The 27,233-nt window shown below is 35.7% G+C and overlaps 2 protein-coding genes across 2 annotated transcripts; one reads left to right on the forward strand and one right to left on the reverse strand.

Moving 5' to 3' along the window:
• The first annotated feature begins 2,125 nt into the window (after positions 1 to 2,125).
• LOC143576256 (calcium-dependent protein kinase SK5-like) lies at positions 2,126 to 8,108 on the forward strand. Its single transcript, XM_077060390.1, has 7 exons — positions 2,126 to 2,985; positions 4,430 to 4,573; positions 5,564 to 5,716; positions 5,793 to 5,908; positions 6,567 to 6,734; positions 6,810 to 7,034; positions 7,832 to 8,108. The coding sequence occupies exons 1-7, from the start codon at positions 2,385 to 2,387 to the stop codon at positions 7,973 to 7,975; spliced, it is 1,551 nt and encodes a 516-aa protein (XP_076916505.1). The 5' UTR covers positions 2,126 to 2,384; the 3' UTR covers positions 7,976 to 8,108.
• Positions 8,109 to 9,289: 1,181 nt separating this feature from the next.
• On the reverse strand, positions 9,290 to 12,309 carry LOC143576271 (alcohol dehydrogenase 2-like). Its single transcript, XM_077060401.1, has 6 exons — positions 11,591 to 12,309; positions 10,747 to 10,784; positions 10,254 to 10,665; positions 9,939 to 10,178; positions 9,687 to 9,845; positions 9,290 to 9,419 (listed from the first exon to the last, which is right to left on the reverse strand). Exons 1-6 carry the CDS (start codon positions 11,816 to 11,818, stop codon positions 9,309 to 9,311), a joined length of 1,188 nt encoding a protein of 395 aa, XP_076916516.1. The 5' UTR covers positions 11,819 to 12,309; the 3' UTR covers positions 9,290 to 9,308.
• Positions 12,310 to 27,233: the final 14,924 nt, after the last annotated feature.

Consider the following 27,233-nt stretch of genomic DNA (forward strand, 5'->3'; position numbering starts at 1 on the left):
AGCTCAGCATTGATATTATTAAAGTTATCAACATGGTTCACTTCTTTCTCTTTTCCTTTTAGAGAGGCTTGGTACAGTTCACACAGATGTGGAGCTGTGCGACAAGCCTTTGCCCAGTGGTTTGTACTTCCACATCTAAAACATGAAGTGCCATTGTTTTCGGACCTACTAGCTTCATTCCATTTATTTTGGTGGTTGGAATTGGTATTGTGTGGGACATGATAACTATTGGCTCTCTGGTTACGACCACGGCCACGACCACGACCGTAAGAGTTATTGTTCCATTTGAATGGATGCTTACGATCATTAAAATGCCTTTTGTCAAAATGACCACGTCCACGTCCACGGCCTCGTCCTCGACTTTGTTCCCATTTATGATCAGAATTTTTATGAGAACTTTTGTGAGCAACATGTGCTTCTGGTATTGCTAATGAACCCGTGGGACGAGATTGATGATTTTTCATCAATAATTCATTATTTTTCTCGGCTACAAGGAGTAATGCATTTAGATCAGAGTATCTCTTAAAATTCTGCAAACGATAATGTGTTTGCAAGTTTATATTTGATGCATGAAACGTGGAGAAAGTTTTCTCTAACTTTTCTTCCTCTGTTACGGGATACCCACAAAATTCTAGCTTTGAACAAATTCGGTATAAAGCAGAGGTGTAATCATTTACCCTCTTAAAATCTTGGAACCTAAGACTGTTCCATTCATCTCTAGAAGTAGGAAGTAAAACTTCCTTTAGATGACCGAATCTGCTTTTAAATCTTTCCATATCATATATGGGTTATCATAATTAAAATATTCATGCTGTAGCAATTCATCAATATGTTTATGGATGAAAACATCAGCTCTTGCTTTATCCTGGTCAGAGCAATCATTGTATTCTTGGATTGCGTCTAACACATCCATAGATTTTAAATGTCTTTTGACATTTGCTGTCCAAGACATATAATTTTCTCCAGAAATGTTGAGTGCTGGGAATTCGAGTTTTGCTATATTTGACATTTTGTTGCTAAACATAATAGAGCAAATAATAAGATAAATATTAGAATCCATATATATCAATCAACAATGAGATACAATACATTGGTAGAGCTATAAACATATAAAAGATAAAGAACATGCCAAACTCTTCAGATGGGAGATTAAAAATTAGAATGAGAAGTAGTATAAGCATTATAGTGACCAACATCAAAACCGGGTGAATCATTTTGAGAATTTTATCTTGGATAAATTTAATAAGAAGAATGTTTGTTGTAAATGAAATGGGGTTAATGATTGGTTATTTATAGTGGAGGTTTATAACCCATTTATAACGGTTATATTACCGTTTATAACGGTAATATTACCGTTTGTGTGTGTGTATATATATAATATATAATATTAATTATTTTAAAGTAAGATAATAATTAAGATATTAAATACAGTTTATTTTATAAAATATATATAATTAGTATGCACAATAATAAGAATAGAATTGTTAGTGTAAGTAAATCTAACTTCTAAATGAGATATTAGTGTGCATATATAAATAAAAGTTAGAATAGTTATCAAATTTTAATAACAATGTTTATACACATTATTGCTATTACTCAGTATATTAGTTAGTATATGTATATGCATAGATATATATCTAATGTACATAATTAAAGAAGTGTTTATGATGCTTATGTAGATACCTTTGTGTCTATTACCTTTCTTGGTTAGGATATAAGCGGCTCGTGCTGATAACGTGTTATAATTTTAAGAATTAACACAAGATTAGTGCTAAAACTTGAGAACTTTAGAAAATTTAGTAAAGAGAGAAAGTAGTGAAATGTATCACTTATGAATTTGTATGTATGAGGTGCATCTTCTCCTTTACATTGAGCTAGTATTTATACTACAAAAGATTAACCTTTTCTCTAGACAAGATTAACTATTTGATGGTCATGTAGTATGGGACATTATCAATAAGTTTGACAAAGAGCTCATCCACTTGCTTAGTAGATCTAGATGGGTAAATCTTGATCTTGAATAATAGATATTCATAACAAAAATAAAAATATTATTTTTCCCAAGAAACACATTGAATCTATGCTTAGACTTGGTCTATTTCCATCATCCAAAAGAGAAAAAGAAGTTTATGAGAAACCATACCTTTCATTCATATCACTTTCACCAACAAAGAAAAAAGAAACCCTCTTTCTCTCTCTACTCTCTCTCTAGTTCTCTTTCAGACAAGTAACTTCCGGCGGATAAGACCACCGATCTGGGCCCCCAAATTATTCATCTTTTTTTCATCTTAATCACTCAAAACACATCAATCTTGACAAATTTTGATCAATCTTGCATTACCCATTTGTTAAAACCTGATAAAGTTTCAATATTTGGATAAAAAATGTCTTCTTCTTCAACTTCAACTTCTTCACAACCCACCAAACCCCCAATCTTGAAGAAACCCATAACCCCACAACCCTCAAATTCAAAACCCTTTTGGGTTCTTAAACACAGAACCCCAAACCTGCAACACTTGTACACAATTGGTAGAAAATTAGGGCAAGGGCAGTTTGGTACAACCCATCTATGCACAGAGAAATCAACAGGTGTTGCATATGCATGTAAGTCTATTCCTAAGAAGAAACTGATCTGCAGGGAGGATTATGAGGATGTGTTGAAGGAGATTCAGATAATGCACCATTTGTCTGAACACAATAATGTGGTGAGGATTAAAGGGACTTATGAAGATGCTTTGTATGTGCATATTGTCATGGAGTTGTGTGCTGGTGGTGAGTTGTTTGATAGGATTGTGCAGAAGGGGCATTATAGTGAAAGGGAGGCTGCAAAGTTGATTAAGACAATTGTTGGTGTGGTTGAGGCTTGTCATTCTTTGGGTGTTGTGCATAGGGATCTTAAGCCTGAAAACTTCTTGTTTTCAACCACTCATGAAGATGCTACACTTAAAGCCACTGATTTTGGGTTGTCTGTGTTCTACAAACCAGGTTTATTTTATTTATTTATTTTTATATATTTTCTTTTACTAAAGTTTGGATTTTTATTTATTGGGTTAATTGATGTTTTAATTCATCTTTTTTGACATATGATGAGTTGTATTTGTTATTTAGATGTAAATGTGTAATGATATGTTTTGGTGGTTAGAAATATGGGAAATTTAGATTTTGGGTTGCCTGTGTTCTACAAACCAGGTTTTTTTTTGTTTTTTTTTAATAAAGTTTGGATTTTTATTTATTTGGTTGTTTGATGTTTTAAATGCCTTAATAATCTCATATGGGTTCATCTCATCTTTATATGTTTTGGTTGTAGATTGTTTTTTCTGTTCTTGGATCATATATATGATGTGTTGTTGTGTGTGATATGATTCATCTTTTTTATTTTTTATTTTTTTTATTTTAACATGTGATGAGTTGCATTTGTTATTTAGATATAAATGTGTAATGATATGCATTAGTTGTTAGAAATATAGGAAAAAAATTGAATTTTGGGTTGTCTGTATTCTACAAACCAGGTTTGATTTCTGGTATTTTTTAGTAATGTTTGGATTTTTATTTCTTGGGTTGTTTGATGTTTTAAATACCTAAATATATAAACTCATGTGGGTTCATCTCATCTTTATATGTTTTGGGGTTTAGTATGTTTTGGTTTTAGATTGTCTTTTCTGTTCTTGGATCATTTATGATGTGTTGTTGTGTGTGATATAATTTATCATTTTTTTAACATATGATGAGTTGTATTGGTATTTTAGATGTAAATGTGTAATGATATGCATTAGTGGTTGGAAATATAGCAATTTTAGATTTTGGGTTGTCTGTGTCCTACTGTCCTACAAACCATGTTTGATTTCTTGATATTTTTATTAATAAAGTTTGGATTTTTTTTTCTTGGGTTATCTGATGTTATAAATACCTAAATAATTTCATGTGGGTTCATCTCATCTCTATATGTTTTGGGGTTTTGTATGTTTTGGATTTAGGTTGTCTTTTCTGTCTTGAGTCATTTTTAAACCACCCTTCTTTATGAATTATTTGTTACTGTGGGTGATATAATTCATTAATTCTGAGTTTTATTTTGTTTAATTGAATCTTGTAATATAGATGTAAATATGTAAAAAATGTGCAGCACACTTTCATCTCATTGGTTGAGTAAATATGAATGAAAATGCATTTAATTTTCTGTGCTGTTCTTGTTGTATCTTTAATTTCATATTTTGCTAGAAATAGGTGACATTGATATATCTTACTTTAAAATGCAAAAATTGAAGAAGTAATTGCACTTTGTACGTGTAATGGTACTTCTTCCTGAATAATATGATGATTTCTACTTTTTTTTAATAACCTGTATTCTTCAAGTTCTTCTTGATCTTGTAATTCTTGTGAATTCTTTCTAAGAACCATGCTTATTATAATCATGTTTTTGTTCCAAACTTAGGTGAAACGTTTCGGGATGTTGTGGGGAGCCCTTATTATGTTGCACCCGAGGTTTTACGCAAGCATTACGGGCCTGAATCTGATGTTTGGAGCGCAGGGGTTATTCTGTACATTTTACTGAGTGGTGTTCCTCCCTTTTGGGCTGGTATATTTCTAATCTTTGCTATAATTTGTAGGCTTGTAAACAAACCGAATGTTCAGAGAACCGTTCTGCATGAAGTTCCTTTATTTAATAAACGGACGAGCATGGAAATTTTTTTTTGTTCTATTGGTTAAACGAACGAATGAAACATGTCTCGTCTGTTCATGAGCGTATGTTCGTTTACGCTTGCTTATTTTCATTTGTTTACGTTCTTTACTTTAATTTTTATAAGTTCATTTGTTCATATAATTATAATTTCTTTTGGTCCATTACAACTTAGTCTTGTCCTATGAAAATAAAATATCACCCATTACAATTTAGTGTAGTTTTACGCCCTGCTTGCGGTGCGCGCATATAATGTATATACGTGTGAACCCTCGGGTGGGCAAAAGTAAAATTGCACTAATATTGACGTTATTTTACTAATCTCGTGAAAATAACGTTAAAAGTGGCGGAAGGTTAATCAGGCATCATGTGGTGGCGTTGATAGCCGAAAGACTAAGGGCACATGCACCAATCAGCCGGTGTCCCGATGATTGAGTGCTATGTGCCTTATGTCCAAGGCTTGATGCAAAACTACTATCGAGCCGGGGGTCTCACCGGAAGCAGCCTCTCTATCCCTATGGGATAGAGGTAAGGCTGTCTACATCTTACCCTCCTCAGACCCTACCATAGCATTGCTATTGGTGGGATATACTGAGTACGATGATGATGATGATGATGACAATTTAGTGTAGTTTTATTATTTTTTAGGCCTAATAAATTGATGCTCTCATTTACTTTTAATTGGTATTCACTCGATTATGTTTGTTCATCGTTGTTCAGTTAGTCCATTCGTTTGTGTTCATTTACATCCGTGAACCGTTCGTTTATGCTATTAACAAACAAACATGAATACCTCGTTTGTTTAATCGTTTCTTCTTTTTTTTAAACATAATTCGTTTAATTTAGTAAATTATAATCTTTTTTTTAAACACGTGATTTTATCTACAGAAACTGAAATGGGCATCTTCCGTCAGATACTACAAGCAAAACTAGATTTTGAATCGGAGCCATGGCCTGCAATCACAGACAGTGCTAAAGATCTTATAAGGAAAATGCTTGATAGAAACCCTAAGAAAAGGCTTACTGCTCATGAAGTTCTATGTGAGTAACCTTGGCTCCTAAAAAGTTATAAAAAAAGTCATTTATATCGATAATATTGATATTCTTTTTTGAACAGGCCATCCGTGGATCGTTGATGACAAAATGGCACCCGATAAGCCTGTTGATTCTGCAGTATTGTCACGCTTGAAACAGTTTTCTGCAATGAACAAGCTCAAGAAGATGGCTTTGCGGGTAAGCTTCTTTTCATGTTTTGGTAAAGTAGTTAGATTTAAGATCTTGTTTAACTTTCTTTGAGAACTGATTGGTTTCACAGTCGGGTTCAGGTTCTCTCTTTTTTTAAAAAAAAAGATAAATTGTGGAAAATGATAGGATTCCGTGGTCCATTTGGTATGATAGGTTGAAGTGGGATATATTTTGATGGGCCAAAAGGATTCGGAGTGTTTCCCTAAAGTTCCCTTTTTAGATAAAGTTGCTTAGTTGCTGATACATTATATAAATTATCATATATGTTTCTTTTCAAAATGATAAAGACTACAAGGCCCTATTGGTATGATGGGTCGAAATGGATAACGTGCCAAAAAGATCTAGGCCAATTGATATAAAAGGGAATCTGTTATAGATTCATTAAAATTGTGGGTCTTTTTTGTTAAAATTTGTTAGTTATGATTATAAAAATATATTATTTAATAGTGATCCGATGATGTTAAATATAAAACACTTGAGAATGCAACGGAATATTTCTTATATTGTTTGAATCACTTCCTTTTTACTAAGTTTGTTAATAGTATTTTACATATTAATACTTTTTGGCCCGCAGTAAAACTACGCATTATGACATGTTATGGTAAACAAGTTGGAAGTATCGCTGACTCAGTATAATTATGCACAGGTGATTGCGGAAAGGCTTTCAGAAGAAGAAATTGGTGGATTGAAGGAGTTATTCAAAATGATAGATACAGACAACAGTGGTTCAATTACTTTTGATGAACTGAAAGATGGTCTGAAACGAGTCGGTTCAGAACTTATGGAGTCAGAGATAAAGGACTTGATGGAGGCAGTAAGTGCATATTATTAGAGATCTTTGATGTTTTAAATGACTGGAAATCTTTGACTTCTATCTTTGACCTTGCAGGCGGATATTGACAACAGTGGAACAATCGACTACGGTGAATTCATTGCTGCAACTGTACACTTGAACAAACTGGAGAGAGAAGAGAACCTCTTGTCCGCATTTTCATTCTTTGACAAAGATGGAAGCGGTTACATTACAATTGATGAGCTCCAACAAGCGTGCCAAGAAATGGGATTAGGTGATGTTCGTCTCGATGAAACAATCAAGGAAATCGACCAAGATAATGTAAGTTTTAATTCACCAGTTTTCTTGATTTCATTCACAAGGTTAAAATAGTAATTTGTCACCCTGAACACTTATCAATTGACAATGTTTATAATTTGCTAAAAAACGATTAACTCATTCTGAAACTATAAATGATAAAAAAATTATTCTCGGGTCGTTTCAATCTGTTTTGACCTAAAACCTAACCTCATTTAGTTTTTTTTTCTTTACTATTATTTATATGCGACAGTTTTAATCAATTTACTTAGTTATGATTCAATTTTGGTTGTGTTTTATCTTGGTTTAATTAAGAAATATTGCTAAAGAGGATGCCTCCCAAATGGGTTAAATATGGGTCAACGGTTCAAAGGTGTATACTTAATGCATACACCCTCTTATTTTATTTTATTCAAAACAAAAAAAATTGTATCATATTATACTAAAGTCACTATAGAGTATCTAATAAGGTGAAATTGCACAAAAATGGATTTTTGCCATATTTTAGTTAAAAAAAATTTGGAAAATATGTTTATATTTTTTAAAATTTATTACAATAAACTAACAATAATTTATTTTTTTTATTTTTTATGTTTTTTGTAGTTTGCCCTTTTATATAATCACTTCTTAAAAACATGAAACTTATAAAAAGTCCTAAAATTCACGCAAAAAACGAATGGGTCAACACAATCCAACCCGTACTAAGAAAAACGAATGACTCATTACAAAACTCAATTTTGCCACCTTACTTTGACCGGTCGATGTATTATTAATATAATATAATAACCCAAATTGACATAAATTAAACATGTTTGATGCAGGATGGACAGATTGATTATGGGGAATTTGCTGCGATGATGAGGAAGGGTAACGGTGGAATCGGGAGGCGAACAATGAGGAGCAATCTAAATCTGGGTGAAGCGTTGGGAGTCATACCGCCGCCGACTGAAGAAAAAAGTCCCTAACAAATTCATATTATTACTAATCAATCAGTCAGTTGGATGATGTTGGTTTTGGTCAGATTGAAGAACTAACTATGGATTTAAACTTATATATTAAGCCTTTGACTTTGAACTATGACTTGGTCTTTTTTGGTTTTGGCTGCTGCACTGTTTTGTCACTTTGTGTTCATATTTATTTTTTTTATAAGATGGAGGGTCAACGGTCAACTGTTTTTAAAGTCTAAATTAGGGTGTCATTATAGTGTGTTGTGTTATTTTTTTTTTTTAAAGATGGAGGGTCAACGGTCAACTGTTTTTAAAGTCACAATTAGGATGTCATTATTGTCAACATAAGATGGTTTGACATATTATCCGCCTCTTTAACATAAGAGAGTTGAGTCGTAAGTAGTTGTTTAAGCTCGAGCTCTTATACTAAATATATTTCAACGGGGACTTAAACATCTTGGCTTGGTTTTTAAGCTTTTAGCAAGCCAATTTCAGATTTCGAGTTGCTCATTGTTTACACCCCTAAGTTGGGTTGACGTGGTAGACTTGCCACCTTTTTTTTGGAGTTTAAAATATTATCAAGTTTGATTGTCTAAATATTGTACTTTAAAAATGTTTAATCTATTTGACCCATTTTCTTTTTTAGATAATATTTTTTAAATTATATATGATCATTTATTACCAAATAATATGCATGAGTATGACTTGTCTTGGAACTTATTCTATCCTCACACATTGATTGAAATAAACAACTTGATTATTTGTGATGGATAATGTTACTTTGGTCTCCAATATCTCATTTCATGTCACACAAGTGCACAACCACTTGTTATCCAATGAGCAATAAAATAATGACAAGTGACATGAGTGTGTATTGATAATTTGCTTATTAACCACAACAAGTATATTTATTCGCGTGTTTCATCCGAGCATGTTAAATATATTACATGCTCACTAGCTACTTTGCATTACGGTGGGCATGAAATTAAATTATATTTTTTCCTCACTTTCTTATAAAATCTCCCCTTCTATCTTTCTTTAAAAATTCTACAATTTCTTTTCCTTTCTCAAACTCTAAAATACGGAAATTAAATTATACTCTTCCCCTTATTATATTTTTCTCTCATTCCTTCATTTATTAAAATCGGGAGGAGAAGGACAGGGAGAGGGAGAGAGAGGTTGAGTTGGTCAATATGATATGATTGATATCTGATGTCTCTAAAGTTACCTAAGTTTTAATAAAAATATAGGTTCGGGTTTGATTTTACAATTATATTTTTGGATTCATTATTTATTACAAATGATAAAAATAGATCAAATAATACATTACAATATTGAGAAGTTACTGAAATTAAAAGTTGATAAGAATCTTGAGACAATCTTGTTTCTTCAATATCTCGAAGGCTTCTTTTATGTTTTCCAATTTTACTTCATGTGTTAAAAGCTTATCCACCTCTAGCTCCTGACAAAATGCAAACGTAAACTAAGTTATAAGAATGATTCATATTTTTAAAACTTAATAAAAGTATGACAAGCAAGGAATTAAACACTAGGATTAGAATAACATTGTAGGGGCTGCTTGGCAATCTTGTGTTAAGTCAATAACAGGTCTAACTGATTAAAAGTTAGCCTCTAAATCATTCAGCATGTTTCTAAAACATAACCGTTAAGATGCTTCATGGCCGATTCATGTTACTATTATAATAATGGAATTGTGTATGTGTGTCACCTTATTAATACATTTGTCGAGTATAATAGGGAGATCAGAATGGGTTTTGACACCACCCATTACCGAACCCTTCAAAGTCAGCCCCCTCATTAAGGCCCTGGTTCTTATGGCCCAACTCGAATCAGGCCCAGCTCCAATTGCTACAGTTGTACCTATTCCCTACCATTATAGTTACATTTGTTAAATAAATTTATAGAGGTAATTAAGAAACAATCAAAATTAATAAGCTTTGGTTGTGTTTAGTGAGTGTACAATTTTAGAAGCCTCAAGGGCTTCATTCAACAAGGATGTGACTCCGGAGCACTCGAAGGAGTAGTCGACACCTAGCCCATTTGTCATATCTTTCACCAAATCCGAGACTGGTCTGCCAGGATGGTTTTGAGGGTTGATGAAATCCATCATCCCAAAAACCTCTCCTATAGCTGCTTTCTTTTCGTTTATGTCAATTCCTATTATCGTCGACGCCCCTTGCATTTGTGCTCCTTTTATTACCTAAAACATGACATAACAAAAACTTGTTTTTACAAAATAAAAGATTGTACAATTATAATATTAAAGTATATGTACCCCAAGACCAACAACCCCAAGGCCAAAAACCGCAACGGAAGAACCCTTAGAGACCGCGGCTTCCTTCCATGGTGCACCAAGGCCAGTTGTAAAGCCACACGAGAGAAAACTGGCTTGGGGAAGAGGCATCCTAGGGTCAACCTTGATCACATAGTTGACATCAATGACCGTGTACTCGGACCATGTGGAGCAACTAAAGTGATGGTACAAGGTTTCCCCAGTCGATGCAACCGACATTCTTGATGTGCCATCACGCATGAGACCATTAAAGCGAATAGGGTAAACATGACAAATATTAGTCTTTCCCGATTTGCAATTCAAGCATTCACCACATTCACCTAGGTAGAGTGGCATCACCACGTCCCCGGGTTTGACCCGTGTCCCCACGCCTTCTCCTATGCTCTCGACCATCCTGCACCGAGTGGCCCAACCATGTTACATATTAATTCAGAATAGCTAGCCGATTCGTTGTTAGCATATACAAGATACATACCCGACACCTTCATGTCCAGGAATACGTGGAAACAATGACTGCAACATTAACAAATACACATGAATCCAAAACAACTGTTTTCAAAACTAGACACTATCGATTTGTCAGACTGAATACTCAGGCCCGGCCCAAGAGGAGGGCGACAAACTCAGGCCTATTCTTTCAAGAGACCCATAATTGTTAAAAAAATAAAATTTATATTATATATATAGTTTTGTTTTAACACCAAAGCCTACAAAATGACTCGTTGGTTGAATGGAAAGTTTTCTGGACTATGGAAACAAAGGTATTCCGTATTCCACCATTAATGTTCTTTTTTTTATGTTTAAAAAAAAACTTTCATTTGTTTCATATAAGCAATTTTAGTAACATGTTTATTATTACTTGTTTGTTTTGGGTTTTTGAAAGGCAACCTAATTGGTAAAATTGTCAAATTATCCTTTACATAATTCTTTTAGATGCCAGTTTTTTTTATTCGTCCCAACCCCAAAAGTTTAAGAGGTTCTCAGAGACGGCCCTGCGAATACTAGCTACATAGCCGGTCCCGATAGAGTGAATTGTAACGTAATTCAATAAATTTTACTTTTTAAATATCATTATTTAGTCATTTTGCTCTTAGGACATTTTTTATGAGACTTCATAAATAGTTAACGTATAAATTTTGTACCAAAATATAGAAGTACTTATGTGTTTTGTTTTAACTTTACATGTGTCAATGTCATCCGGTTTTAAATAATGTTTACGCCGGTTTCTAACACTAACAAGGCAACTAGTTTGGTCTGGTTATTAGAACACTGTTCTAAAATCTTTGTAGATAGTTGAAAGATTAAGGTAATGGACATACAATAGGTACCCCATTGCAACATAAAATGTCAGTGTGGCAAATACTCGCACACAACATCTTTATCCTGACTTCCATTGCTTTTGGTGGATCAACCCGTATCTCCTCCGCCGTGATTGCTCCACCCGCCCTTACCACGACAGCTACACCGCACAACTTTGTTAACATTGTTTTCAAGTATTCAAGAACTATGAAAATATAATAGTAACGTACCTTTGCAAGTAATATCATGTGGGATATTTTGTGACATAGTGTTGAAGAATATAGAGATTGGTTTGTGGGAAGATATACAAATTAAAAATGAAATTTGATGGTATATATTAGGTTGTAATGCCAGCAGTTGAAATCATATTTATAGCTTAATAACTATTAAAATACTTTTTGGAAGCAGGCCATGAAAACTTAGCAAGCCATTTGTCAAGCCCAAAATTCTTCAATGGAGAAGACCTAAGCCCAGTCAAGTCATGTTAGTTTTATGTTATTAACTTGCATATATTATAAGGTGATATTTTATAAACGCATCCATGCATTCATAGAACATTTCTCATACGAGTCATATCATAGAACCAAATTTGAGACCGGTTTGTCGGGATGGTTATGAGGGTTGATGAAATCTGTCATCCCCAAAACCACTCCTATTTGTGCTTTCTTTTTGTCTATGTGCACACCTATTATCGTCGACGCCCCTTGCAACATGGCTTTAAAATATTCAAGAATATGAAAAGATAACAATGACGTGCCTTTAAAAGTAATAGCATGTGGGGTATGTGTCATAATGTTGAAGATTGGTTTGTGAGAAGATATACAAAAATTGAAATGCGGCGGTATCAATTTATAATGTAGCAGTCGGAATCATATTTATAGTTATTAGAGGCACGTTAATCGTATATTTTGTACATGTATTATCTAGTCAAAAGTCTTAGTCAAAGTCATGGTCAAATTTATTATCAGTATTAATTAAGGGTATATGTTTTAGATAAATGTAGTGTCACTGATAGGAAAACTTCATTTTTTAGATATAGGACTTAATTATTCCAGTGTTATGATTCATCCAATCAAGTAACTACGAACTTCGAATTCTACATACGACTAAGCAAGTTTTTGTTTGGACACCCGTATGACACACAATAAGTTTTTTTTTTCAACTATTATGAAGTCACGGTCTATAGCGTTAATCCTCTCCAATATTCACAAGTACACTTGACTATAATTTGCATTTGAATTCGCCACAACACGCAACAACATCTAGTTCCATATTTAACAACCAATTATTATCTAATGATGAAAGTAATACCAATGACATGAATTTGCAACATCATTAATTTGTTTATAAATCGTAACATAACTTTCAACATTTTATTTGTAGAGTAGAAGTGTAGAACTATACTCATATTGTTATACATGTTATTAAAATATACACAACATTTTATTTGTAGAACTATACTCATATTGTTATACATATTATTAAAATATACACAGATCCCAGAACTTTGTTTAGACCATTTTCTGCCTAGGGGATCTTCGGCACGCTTGTGTGACCGAAGAAACGCTTTGAAAGGGTTGCAATGGATATGAAAGCCGTGAAGAGTATCTTCAAGAGCGTTGAAGAGTGGGTGGTTTTGAGGGGGCGAGGAAGGAGGATACAACTGGTCGACCAGGACAACCGATGTGCAGGTCGTCAAGATATCTCGTTGTTTCTCTAAACTCTTATTAAATGTTCACATGTTATGAAACTTTTAATAAGTTCTAAAAGGAATATTATACTTGAGTGACATGAATTAAATATATATGAAAGTTAATTAATATTTAGTGATTACTTATTTAATGTTCAAAATACCTTGAAGAATGAAGTGGAAATCAAATCACCAAATAGCTTCATATTTATTAAAAAAGAAGGCAATTGAAAATATTATTGAAGATAAATAAATTGGACATCACAATATTGAGGATTTATTGTGACTAAAAGTTAATTAAAATCTTGAGGCAGTCTTGTTTCTTCAATATCTCGAAGGCTTCTTTTATGTTTTCCAATTTTATTTCATGTGTCACAAGCTTATCCACTTCAAACTCCTGATAAAATACAAAGCGTCAACTACATTATAAGAATAATACATATTTTTAAAACTAAACATTGTCTTTGTTTCAAAATAAAAAAATATTGTTACTATTATAATAAAAAAGAATTATTATGGTGTAATAAAAACTTTAAAGCTTATATCACATCTTGGGGCTAGTGACTTAGTGGTAAAGACAATGTTTATTAAACAATCAAAAGTCTCGGCCAGGTTTAAGTCCCAAAAGTGCCCCGTAATTTATCTTTAAAAAATTCACTTTTACTTTTTAATTAAATTTAAAATATTACTATAATAAACCAATCAATAAAATAAAATAAAAATATTAAATGTGTATATATAAATGAGTCGTTTGTGTCACCTTATTAATATATTGACAAAATGGCAAAGACGTCATTTATGTTTGAACGGTTTTTTAATGGACGTCTTTTGACAAACGTAATGACAGAAAACACTCTTTATATTTGAAAATTCTATCACGTTTTGCCCTTTGACTCTAACCAAGTCAAGTATTTTTATTAAATTTGGTCATCTGCAATGCACGTAAGGGTATATTTGTAAAATAAAAATGTAAAATATGTAAAATAAACTCATTCTCTCTCTCTCTCTCTCTCTCTCTCTCAATCATCCATTTCGCCACCACCGGTTAACCACCGCCGCCGGCTAACCATCACCGTAATTAACTAGATTGGATGTTGCCCCCATTTATACACCCAATTTCTTACGAATCACTGGATCACCGCCATCGTCACCGGCAGTCGGAATGTAGGGTTTCATCAGTAAACTCTAGCCGCCACCATCATTCCCCTCTTCTACAACAATAACATCACCAGCGACCACCACCCTACCCAACCCCGTATCTACAAAATTCGACAACCAGTAGAAGAATACTTAATCGAACGAACATCAATTGTAGAAGAAATTGTGAGATGCAATTTGGGGGAAATAAAATTTTAGGGTTTTGTTGTTTAAGGTTTGTAGGATACGGAGAGAATGAAAGACGACTGTGGTCTTAGCGGAGAGCAGTCGCCGGAGAGTTGGGGTGGGGTAGCGGTGATGTTTGTTGTTAGTTGTGGATGAGAAAGAAAGTATAGACGGAGATGTGGTGTTGGTTGGTTGTGGTGGTGGCAGGTGGTTGGGTTTGATGGCTTGTCAGTGACGGTTCTAGTCCAGGTAAAATGATGGGCTGGTTGGAAGCTCTAAAGGTTCAAAATCAGAAGAAAAAAATAATACTTGATTGGGTTAATTATATTTGTCACTCGGTGGATTCTATGGAAATACAAGAATGATACGGTTAACAATAACATTTGACACAACAAGTTTATGTTAACGTAAGAGTCTATTATTGTACTTGTAACTTATTTTTTTCATGCTCTAGGTTTTTGTTAGGAGTGTTTTAATAATAATAAACGACCTTTCAAACAAAATTTGTCGGTACTGATGGTTTTTCGATTTTTTTATAGTGTTCTTTTATTCTTCGAAATATTGTACTTCTTTTCCTTGTTTATACGTAACAAGGGCGGTCGATACTGATCTAATTTGTGTTGACTCGCTACCATAATGCCCAGGTTTTGCTAACATTGTTTATACCATAATCAATGTACCAATATTGACACAATCTGTGTCGACTCACCGTCGTAACGCTTGTGTTTTACTGACCAAATAAGCGTCGTTTTAGATATTATATGTTAAAGTGAATAACTAATGAACTTATATTTACGTTTACTTCTGGCACCGTAACGAATGTAATTTGATGAACTTATATTTAGGTTTACTAACACCTAGGTTTATTTTTTATTTGTTTATTTGGTTTTTTGTTTTAAAATAAGTTAATTTAACAAATTTATTTTTTAGGTTTAAATTTGGCATGTAACGAACATAGCTGATACCAATCAAATTCACGATAACTTGTTGATGCAATGCCTGGGTTTTATCTTTTTAAATTTGCCGCAAAACATGCGCGAGGAAATCACTTATAAATAACAAAAAAAATAAAGAAAACCGTCAAATATTTGCCATGCTTTGTGATAGACTGATAACCCAACCAATAAATACATGCACGAATTAGTGAAGACCTGAAAGCTAGAGGCGTGAATTAGAGACTGAAAATATCTATTTCACCAAACTATGGATGTGAATGGCTTGGTTGGGTTTGGTTCGGCTACGAGGCAAACCAAACTTATAATCAATATTTAGGTCTTTAATATGGGTCTATGGGATAACTTTATATATGTTGTGAAATAATCATAATAGCTAAAGAATATAAAAAAAATGTAGGGAGAAAGTTGGAGATTCAATAATTAGATGTGTATTACAATGAGTTACAATAAGATGTATATATAGAACAAGAAAACTTGGAGAGGAAATTAACATATATTAGGTGTTGATCAAGGGCGGATCCACCAAACAAATAGGTGGTTTCTCGGAACCACATGAATTTCTAAATAATAATGTATTGATATATAAAAGATAATAGAGTAAACAACCTTATATATCATATCAGGAGGAAACCATGCTATTTATAAAACGTGTGCTGGTCTGGTTGGTAAGTTGCTGGTTTTACAATATTGAGGATTTATTGAATTATTGTGATTAAAAGTTGATAAGAATCTTGAGGCAGTCTTGTTTCTTCAATATCTCGAAGGCTTCTTTTATGTTTTCCAATTTTATTTCATGTGCCAAAAGCTTATCCACCTCTAACCCCTGATTAATGCATTTGTCGAGTATAATAGGGAGATCAGATTTGGTTTTGACACCACCCATTAAGGAACCCTTCAAAGTCCGACCCCTCATTAGGGCTGAGGTTCTTATGGCCCAGTTCGAATCTAGCCCAGCTCCAATTGCTACAGCTGTACCTATTCCCTATCATTATAATTATAAACTTACATTTGTTAATTACTTAAACATGTTTTTAAAGGTAATTAAGAATCAATCAAAATTAATAAGTTTGGGTTGTGTTGAGTGAGAGTACAATTTTAGAAGCCTCAAGGGCTTCATTCAACAAGGATGTGACTCCGGAACACTCGAAGGAGTAGTCGACACCTAGCCCATTTGTCATATCTTTCACCAAATCCGAGACTGGCATGTCGGGATGGTTTTGAGGGTTGATGAAATCCGTCATCCCAAAAACCTCTCCTATTGCTGCTTTCTTTTCGTTTATGTCAATGCCTATTATCTTTGACGCCCCTTGCATTTGTGCTCCTTTTATAACCTAAACATGACATAACAAAAACTTTTATCTACAATATAAAAGATTGTACAATTATAATATTAAAGTATATGTACCCCAAGACCAACAACCCCCAGGCCAAAAACCGCAACCGAAGAACCCTTAGAGACCGCGACTTCCTTCCATGGTGCACCAAGGCCGGTTGTTAAGCCACACGAGAGAAAACTGGCTTGGGGAAGAGGCACCCTAGGGTCAACCTTGATCACATAGTTGACATCAATGACCGTGTACTCGGACCATGTGGAGCAACTAAATTGTTGGTACACGGTTTCCCAGTCGATGCAACCGACATTCTTGATGTGCGATGGCACATGAGACCATCAAAGCGAACAGGGTAAACATGACAAATATTAGTCTTTCCCGATTTGCAATTCAAGCATTCACCCCATTCACCTAAGTAGAGTGGCATCACCACGTCCCCGGGTTTTACTCGAGCCCCTACATCTTTTCCCATGCTCTCAACCATCCTGTAACCGAGTCCTAACCGTGTTATGTATTTAATAAAAGTAGTTAATTCAAAAGTTTTTTCGTATATAAACTTGCGTACCCGGCGCCTTCATGTCCAGGAATACGTGGAAACAGAGGCTGCAAAGTTAACAAAACTGTTAATAGCACGTGAATTCAAAACCATTGCTCTCAAAACTAGACCCAATCGACTGATTGGAGCAGAAACTGGCTACATATTAATGATTGGACTAGTTGAATCAGCGAACAATCCGGATGGTTGGATCATATTAAAGAAACAAAATATTTTCAAAATTCGTTTGTTGGTTCATCGGCGCTTTCGACTTCATATTTTGTTAATATTACAAGTTCATAACCAGCTAGTCTTGTCACCTAAAACTCCTAAGTTCTTCGGAAATAATTTTTCATCTTTAACGCATGTTCTCTCTCGATTCATCTTTTCTTCAACCGATCTGAGTGTTATAGCTGCTATCCGTGTTAAACTTTAGGCAAGTGAATCAAGAACACAAACTTTTATTAGGAAAACGACTAACAAGTAAAACTTAATGATAACTAACACACTGAACCTATGGTATATATATACCCAAAGTTCCTAATCCTAACTTATTTCAAATACATAATTTGAAACCAAATACAATTAAGATTAAAGATAAGACTAACTTATCTCTAATTATAAACTTATTATTATTATTATTATATTAAATACTCTCCAAGATTCTAGGAGTCTTCAATCCGAGTAGGTGTGGACACGTTTAACACTCCCTCTCAACACCAACCTTCATCTAATCGTGACACACACGAAAAACCTCAATTCGAAACAACCCACAATTCAATGCAACAAGTTGTGTCTTCTAGCTTCGACTCAAGTGTTGAATTCCAGCACTCCTCTTAGATTCATACTTGTTCTTCCAAGGTCTTTCAGGCCCCGCAACACTCGTATCTCTTTGGGCTTGATTCTTGGATCTGCGTTGATCACAATACTACTAGGTTGCTCTTCCCCTGTTATGCGCGCTACAAACGTTTTTTTCCTTCTCGACTTATTGGCAAAACATCATGGCATCCACATTAACACGCCCATCCAAGTTTAACGTGGTTAAGCTAGCAACCACAAGTGGCTTATCCACTCTGATACAAATCGGGTTGGTTCCAAAGAGTTACTTGTATATTCTCGAATGGGCAAAGTGAAAAGTGGCTAATAGTTATCTTGAGGAGAAAGCATTATAAATAGGAGGGGAATATTATGATTAGTCATTCATGAATTTTGTTAAGATTGAGTAGGCTCTGGCACGTGTCAAGAGAGAGGGTGTGACCCTGGAAATTGTTATCTGTCCTTATCACTTTTTTTCTCTTTCCTTGTAATTCCTTTACTTTCAATTAAACAATTCCCTTCCTGTTATCTATCAATCTAATTTCAATCCTATTTACATTCAATATATACAATCTGTTCATCTCGTTCCTTATTATTGGTTATTATTGTTTATCTTTCATCTCCGTTTTTTCTCTTTTCCATGGAAACTCGAACAAATTCTCGATTGGATAATCAAGATGCTCAAATCAAACAGTTGCAAACTGATGTAGCTGATATGCGTACTTCATTAGCGGCTCTAGAGACAGATCGACTGGAATCTGGTGAATTTCGTAAGGTCGTTCTCGCCTGGATGTCAAAGCAAGAGAAGAAGACTGTGGGTGAGTCGTCGGGATCTGGCACCTCTGGTGGAGAATTCACGTTTTCCGGCTCCCATCCTAGATCTGATCTGTTGGATACCTCTGATTCTGTTTCGTGGGCTGTCAAAAAGGTAAAACTCCCTGAATTTTCTGGTTTTGATCCACAGGCGTGGATTCAGAAAGCCAATTTGTATTTTGATATGAATCACATAACTGAGGATGCTCGATTGCGTTTGGTTCGTTTGAGTATGATTGGGGTAGCGCATCATTGGTTTACGATTATAACGCAAATCCGTCCTACCATTTCTTGGATTGATTTCCAATCAGAATTGCTTCAGCGTTTCAGTGGTTTAGTAATACAAAACCCATTTGAGCAATTAGCTACAATCAATCAGGGCGATTCCATTTATGATTATATAGATGATTTTGAATATCTTCTCTCTTTGGTTCCACGACTGCTGAATCACAGTCGATTGGGTATTTTGTTGCGGGTTTAAAAGATGATGTGAAAAAGTGGGTTCATCTCCACCGCCCTCAATCACGTCTGGACGCCATGTACTTGGCTAAAGACGTTGAGTTGATGCTTCGCCCGGAGTCGGGTCAGTCTTCTTTGGGTCGTTTTCGATATCTCAACCCAACGGGTAGTCGAACGTTCGGGCTTAAGGAGGGGCCACAAGGCCGATCTGAATCTCGGTCTTTCTTTTCTCCCAAAGTTGGTGAGCGGGTCTCTTCTCCTAAGTTGGAATCTCCCCGATCTGTGTTAAGCCCTAAACTTCCTTTTCCAATGACTGATAGTGGGCAGGGCTCTCCACGTGATCGTGGGGTTCGATCTCTTTCACGAACGGAATGGGAAGACCGTCGAAAGAAAGGGTTGTGTTTCCGATGTGGCCAACAGTATGGGCCCACACATAAGTGTCTAGAGGGTAGATTGCGGGTGTTGTTGTTAGGGGACGATGAGGACGACATCCCACTTGGAGATCAATGTTTGTTACAAGCTGAATCGTCTTCACCTTCTGATGTTGATACGGATGGTGTTGTGGGTACATGTAATGCGTTAGAATTTGTAGGTTCATTGGCTTCTATTGCACTCTCTGCGACAATGAAATTGGAAGGTACTTTGATGGGTTTTTCCATTTGTTTATTGGTGGATAGTGGAGCTTCCCACAATTTTATTTCTAGACGTTTAGTGGAGGCATTGGGTTTATCTTCTCAGAAGTTTAGTGGCATCAAAATTAAATTGGGGGATGGTCATTTTGTGTTTGTCTCGGAGCGGTGTGTCTCTCTTCACGTTACTATATGCCCGTGTTCTTTCACTATCAATGCGTTGGTCTTTGATACTATTTCTTTGGATTTCATATTGGGTTTAGAATGGTTAAAATATTTGGGGGAAGTTGTCCACGATTGACAACACTCTTGGATGTGTTTTACTTATGAGGGTGTTTCGGTTCAGTTACACGGCCTGCAAACCGGTTCTTCGGCTTTCACAGCACTACATCAGTGGCTCTTTATGGAGGGTACTTTGGTCTCTTCTTCAGATAACCAACTTTCTTCGGCTCCACCTCCACTCACCACCTCTCAACAATCTGCTTTATCTTCACTCATTCAACAATTTGCTGAGATTTTTCTTCCACCTACTTCTCTTCCCCCGGTCCGCTCTCACGATCATAACATTCAATTATCCACCTCTGACCCGATTTGTGTATGCCCTTATCACTATCCACATGTCCAGAAAACATAAATTGAAAGACAAGTCCAGGAGTTGCTGGGTATGGGAATGATTAGACCAAGCAAAAGTGCTTTTTCTAGCCCGGTTATTTTGGTACGCAAGAAGGATAATTCTTGGCGAATGTGTGTTGATTACCGTGCTTTAAACACCGCAACCATTCCTAACAAATATCCTATTCCGGTTGTTGATGAACTACTCGATGAGCTTCATGGGTCAACCTAATTTTCTAAACTAGATCTTAAATCTGGTTATAATCAGATTCGTATGCGGCCTGATAGTATTGAGAAAACTGCTTTTCGTACTCATGACGGTCACTACGAGTACCTAGTCATGCCGTTTGGTCTTATGAACGCTCCGGCTACCTTCCAAGCGGTGATGAATGACATTTTTCGTCCACTTTTACGGCACAAAGTGGTTATATTTTTTGATGATATTATTGTTCACAGTTCCTCTTGGGAGGATCATTTGAAGGACGTGATGGAGGTTTTTCAGATTTTACTTGTGCATCAGTTTAAAGCGAATCCGGAAAAGTGCAGTTTTGGTCAACGTTCTATAGACTATTTGGGTCACATCATTGATGTCAAGGGAGTTGCCATGGATCCCAAGAAGGTGTCTGCTGTTTTGGATTGGCCGGTTCCACAAACCTTGAAAGCTCTACGTGGTTTTTTGGGATTAACCGGTTATTATCGTAAATTTGTCAAGAATTACGGTGCCATCGCTCGGCCTTTAACCGATTTAACAAAAAAAGATTCATTTTTATGGTCTTCATCAGCTCAACATGCTTTCGAATTCCTCAAGCAGGTTTTAGTCTCGGCTCCGGTTCTTCTCTTCCTGATTTCTCTCTTCCTTTTGTAGTAGAATGTGATGCTTCGGGCTGTGGTATTGGGGCTGTTTTAATGCAGCATAAAAGGCCGATCGCCTACTTTAGCAAGGCCTTGAGCGATCGTAATCTGTCCAAATCAGCTTATGAACGGGAGCTCATGGCGTTGGTTTTGGCTGTCCAACATTGGCGGCCATACTTATTGGGTTCTACGTTCACGGTGTGCACCGATCAGAAGAGTTTAAAGTTCCTCCTCCAACAACGTGTGTCATCCTATGATCAACAGAATTGGGTGGTGAAACTGTTGGGTTACGATTTCGACATTCAATATAAACCGGGCCGCGAAAATCGTGCAGCTGATGCTTTATCTCGTCGAGCAGAGTCGGGACAACTTCTTCAAGCTATCTCCTCTCCAGTTTGGCTACAGGGGGCCTTATTATTGGATGAGGCTAAACAAGATGCTGAAATTCAAAAGTTACTTGCTAAATGTTTGGCTACACCGGATACTTGTGTGGGATATTCAGTAAAAAACAATGTGTTATGTTATCAAGATCGGGTGGTCATTTCCCGTAACTCTAAGTTCATTCCTGCTCTTCTTCATGAGTTTCATGTTACTGCCTCAGGTGGTCATTTGGGTTTTTATCGTACGTATTGACGCTTAGCTGCAAATGTTTATTGGCCGGGAATGACAACCACTATTAAGCAGTTTATTCGGGAATGTGACACGTGTCAGCGGTGTAAAGCTAGTTCTGTGCTACCCGGGGGCCTTTTACAACCGTTGCCTATTCCCGATGTCGTCTGGGAAGATCTCTCCATGGATTTTTTTTGTGGGGCTGCCACCTTCGAAAGGTTACACGGTTATTCTCGTAGTGGTGGATCGTTTATCGAAATATGCTCATTTTATCCTTTTTAAAACATCCATATACTGCCAAATCTGTGGCTGAGGTTTTTATTAAGGAAATCATTCGTCTTCATGGAATTCCTAAATCTATTGTGAGTGATCGGGACCCTTTATTTTTAAGTAAATTTTAGCAAGAAATCTTTCGGTCCATGGGTACTCAACTTCAAATGAGTTCCGCTTATCACCCGGAATCGGACGGTCAAACTGAAGTTATCAACTGTTGTGTGGAATCTTATTTGCGGTGCTTTGCAGTTGATCAGCCTAAAACGTGGTCAGGTTGGTTGCCATGGGCGGAATTTTGGTATAACACAACATTTCATGCGTCCACGGGTACGACCCCTTTTGAGACGGTCTATGGCAGGCGTCCTCCTTCGGTGTTCCAATGTATTCCGGGTGTCATTCGTGTTGAATCTGTTGCAAGGGAACTACAAGACTGTGACGAAGCTTTAAGACAACTTAAACTTCATCTTTCTAACGCTCAAGGGTCTATGAAGCTTCAGGCGGAAAAAAAACGGCGTGATGTGCAATTCGCTACAGGTGAATGGGTGTATGTTAAATTGAAACCGTATCGACAACTTTCAATTGCTAGTCGAATTCACCAGAAGTTAGCAGCAAAGTTTTTTGGGCCATTTCAGATTGTGGACAAGGTTGGGCCTGTGGCCTATAAATTGCTTCTTCCTGTTACTTCTAAAATCCACCCTGTTTTCCATGTTTCTCTGTTAAAAAAGGCGGTCTCGGGTCCAGTTGAGGTTGTTCTTCCTCCTGAATTAGATATGACAGATTCTCCGCATATGCTACCTCATTCTGTGTTGCCCACTCGTGATGTTCGGGATGGATCAGATTTGGTAGAGCAATGGTTAGTGCGGTGGCAGGGTCATACGGTGGACGATGCTTCGTGGGAGGATGCTGAATGGGTTAAAGCTCAATTTCCTGATTTCAGTCTTGGGGACAAGACTGATTTTGAAGGGGTGGGAAATGATACAAATCGGGTTGGTTCCAAAGAGTTACTTGTCTATTCTCGAAGGGGCAAAGTGAAAAGTGGCTAATAGTTATCTTGAGGAGAAAGCATTATAAATAGGAGGGGAATATTATGATTAGTCATTCATGAATTTTGTTAAGATTGAGTAGGCTCTGGCACGTGCCAAGAGAGAGGGTGTGACCCTGGAAATTGTTATCTGTCCTTATCACTTTTTTTCTCTTTCCTTGTAATTCCTTTACTTTCAATTAAACAATTCCCTTCCTATTATCTATCAATCTAATTTCAATCCTATTTACATTCAATATATACAATCTGTTCATCTCGTTCCTTATTACACTCCTTGTCCATTGTCATTTGCTGGAATCATATAAAAATTAACATGCCAGACGCTTAGCTCATCAATGGTAGTAAAACCTCCTTAAACATCAGCCCAACAAACAACAAACAGGCATTGATCATCTTCGACGCTCTCCTGTGAATACACGTCGAATCAACACCAATATCACACCCGATCTCACCGAACGTGTTCTCCTATTTGTGGTCCTAATTGGATGCCCAAAACCGCCACTATTTGGTACCACTCGACCACTGATTTCAGCATCGTATACTCCAATGCAGCTTCCAAACACCTCGAATTGTTGCAACTCCGTACTCTATGACTTCGTCATGGAAACGAACCAGGACATCTGATGTTGTTGTCTCTTTTAAACAGCCTGACAACGCTACCACACGGTAATGTTGGGTCATAGATCCAACACACTAAACTACCTTACACACTGAGATTTAATCATTCTAACACACGGGGATCTTACCACCCCGACACACGGTGGTGACACAACATCATTGCCCGACATATGGAGATTTAACCATCTCGGCATATGGTGATGGCACATCACAACTAAAACCTTCAACTCGATGAACACCAACACAACAACCAGATGAACACCAACACAACGGTTGACTTTTTTTTATCATCTTGCAAACAGTAAGGAATTAATTGTAAACAAGAATTATTTATAACTTTGCACCAACCCCCGCACACAACTTCTGGTTTGATAAACAAAAAAAAAACCCTTCTTTTATTAATAAGAAACCTACTAATCACCTTTTCAGTTAACTTTAGATCATTCTCCTCCTAACTGGGTTATCAATAGATGACTCTTGTTCTCGATCACCGCCCTAACTAACACTGTGTCATTTCATTTCATGTTCCCGAGTTTAATGAAAATGAAAAGAAAGGAAAGAAAATTTAGGAGTTAATAGGTAGTTAATGTTATACACACACGTTTTCTCTTATAATTTTTCCAATTTGGAAGGATGAGTATGGACTTAAATTTTCTAGCATTTTCTCTCCCCTCCCCTCCTTAAAAAATCTACGGAACATGAATCCTTCACATTTTCTTCTCATTTCCTTCCCCTCCCCTCTTTAAATGAGACTCGGGAACACAGCCAACTGTTGTGTTCCCTACTCCACGTTATAACTCTCAAAACTGCTTTCTCTTTCACGCTTGTCCTCCACCGACAAACACACCCGCCGGCGGAGGCTGCCTTTGATCTTCAAACCGCTTGTCAGTACAAGCCCGAGGCTCTGATACCACTTGTTAAACTTTAGGCAAGTGAATCAAGAACAAGAAATTTTATTAAGAAAACGACTAACGAGAAAAAAATTAATTATAACTAACACATTGAACCTATGGTACACACACACACATATATATATAGGTATTGGATCATTTCAGAAGTTTTTTTACAGCGAGAAGTGCGAGAAGTGAATGTGTAACTCCATTAATCCCTAATTTCACTCCCTTTCTTATGTGTAGGTGCGTTGTGTAGGTGCATATGTATGTTTGTTGTAACAACTCGGGTTTCGAACTTGTACCTTTACCCGACTCGGTTCGATGTTCGGGTTATTTTTGTTAAACATATCACGCTTATCAAACTAAATTGAGTATTAAATTAATATTTAATTATTTATAAATAAATCTTTAGTGTATTTACCCTTTTAGTCCAAAATATATAGTTTAAACCATTTTGTTTCCACCTTAAATTTCAAGGGACTAAACTACAATTTTGTTATAACCCTTATTGCATTCTGAATAATCCATTTATCAAACCCGACCCGTATTCTTGTTTCTTGTACCCGAATTCAAGAATTATAGCTTGGACCTTAATTCTCGTCAACAACATGGAATCAAATCAAAATCTATGTTATATATATTAAAATCGGCCTAACTATTCATGTAATTATGAAAACTCGATCTCGTTGATTCGTTGTACCATAAACATCTTAGTCAACCCTAAACCCTAAAATCGTTTCCTATATAAACGATGTTATCATTCCAATTAAACTCACAGTTTCAACCTCATAGCCATCGCCTATGTTTCCCCCAACTCTAATTGGACTTATGCAGCCTCTGGATAGTCGTTCATACACCCACAGCGTCGGCGCCTATTCTGTCTAATTAGCCCTCTTCAGATCATTGTTCGAGGTAATTGTTTACATGGTTTTGATCGCGATTTCATGATGATCATAAGCCCTATGGATGATTTAATCAATTGTGTCGGGTTTGATCAATTAATTTTTCTAGGGTTCTTGGATCATATGAGATCTAAACCTGCATATGTTACAAATTAACGAACTTTTGCTTTTGGTTGTGTCCATTGGTGGTCTGCTGGTTAAAACACTTGGTTGTGGGGGTGCAGGTCGCGGGTTCGACCCCCTGCCACCCCGCATTTTTAGTGTTTATTGTTATTTTCATTTAATAACTATACAATATTAATAATAGTATTTAATTAAAACCATTTTTATTAAAAACCAACTTAATGATACTCGTTTAACTCATGTTTCGTTCATGTATATGCGTATTAACATATAAGTATAATTATATATATATATAAAGTATATTATAAATTAAATATTAATGTTTTAATATATATAAAATCAAGTACACTAATTTTATATATATTTATAAAAAAACTACAAATAATAATTATTAAGTTGTGTTTCTTTAATCAAAATAACGACGTTATGCAATAAAACCTTATAAATATTATTATATTATATAACTGGTTGTCGTAATAAATGTCGTACTTTACTTAGCGTATTCATTTGCTTTATTTCTCATTAGGTGTTATCGTTCGCGCTGACCTTTCTTGTCTTCTCATTATCTTAATCATCTTTTGTTCATCTATCGAGGTAAGTACCACATTCCCCTATTTTACCGCTTTCAATGTTTTGGAGACATATGCGTAAATATACTTTTCATATATACATATACACAAAACTGCAACCTTGTCTTATGTGTTAACAACTTATACCTTACTTGTTTATATGCTTATTTGCTTTGTATGCTTCCGCATTCGGAGAGGTCCAACATAATCTCAGTCTAGTATGATTATATGCCAGTCGTTAGCCTTTGTGCTTCTCGACATCTCAGTTATGCTTGCTCATTTGGTTAATTTGTTATTCTCATATGACTTGTAGCAAATACTTATTTTTATATATACTATATGTACAACTAAACTGGTGTGTTGCTCACTCAACCTTGTGTTGACAAAACTGTTTTATTTTCAACGTATATGCAGGTTATCGTGTGACGTGATTATCAAGATTGTTTGAAGCAACTTATGATGCATGTTAGAGAAAAGATACAATAATTTAATTTTGGATGTTTAATGTAATTGTTTATTTATAAATTTGATGTACATGATTATTTGTTTGAAATTATTAAATATATATTAAAACTTTTAATGTTGCATGATAGTAACCTTGAGAGCTGTGACAATCAG

Source organism: Bidens hawaiensis, unplaced genomic scaffold, assembly GCF_021521415.1.
Source record: "Bidens hawaiensis isolate Kalapana, Puna unplaced genomic scaffold, B.hawaiensis_p1.1 tig00028038_1, whole genome shotgun sequence".
In the NCBI taxonomy this organism is placed as follows: domain Eukaryota; kingdom Viridiplantae; phylum Streptophyta; class Magnoliopsida; order Asterales; family Asteraceae; genus Bidens; species Bidens hawaiensis.

Coding starts and splice junctions, on each gene's coding strand:
- LOC143576256 (XM_077060390.1), top strand. CDS start 2,385: ATGTCTTCTTCTTCAACTTCAACTTCTTCACAACCCACCAAACCCCCA. Junction 2,986..4,429: donor GTCTGTGTTCTACAAACCAG/GTTTATTTTATT, acceptor TTCCAAACTTAG/GTGAAACGTTTCGGGATGTT. Junction 5,717..5,792: donor TACTGCTCATGAAGTTCTAT/GTGAGTAACCTT, acceptor TTTTTTGAACAG/GCCATCCGTGGATCGTTGAT.
- LOC143576271 (XM_077060401.1), bottom strand. CDS start 11,818: ATGATATTACTTGCAAAGGTACGTTACTATTATATTTTCATAGTTCTT. Junction 10,785..11,590: donor GTTGCAATGGGGTACCTATT/GTATGTCCATTA, acceptor TTAATGTTGCAG/TCATTGTTTCCACGTATTCC. Junction 10,666..10,746: donor CCTGGACATGAAGGTGTCGG/GTATGTATCTTG, acceptor CACTCGGTGCAG/GATGGTCGAGAGCATAGGAG.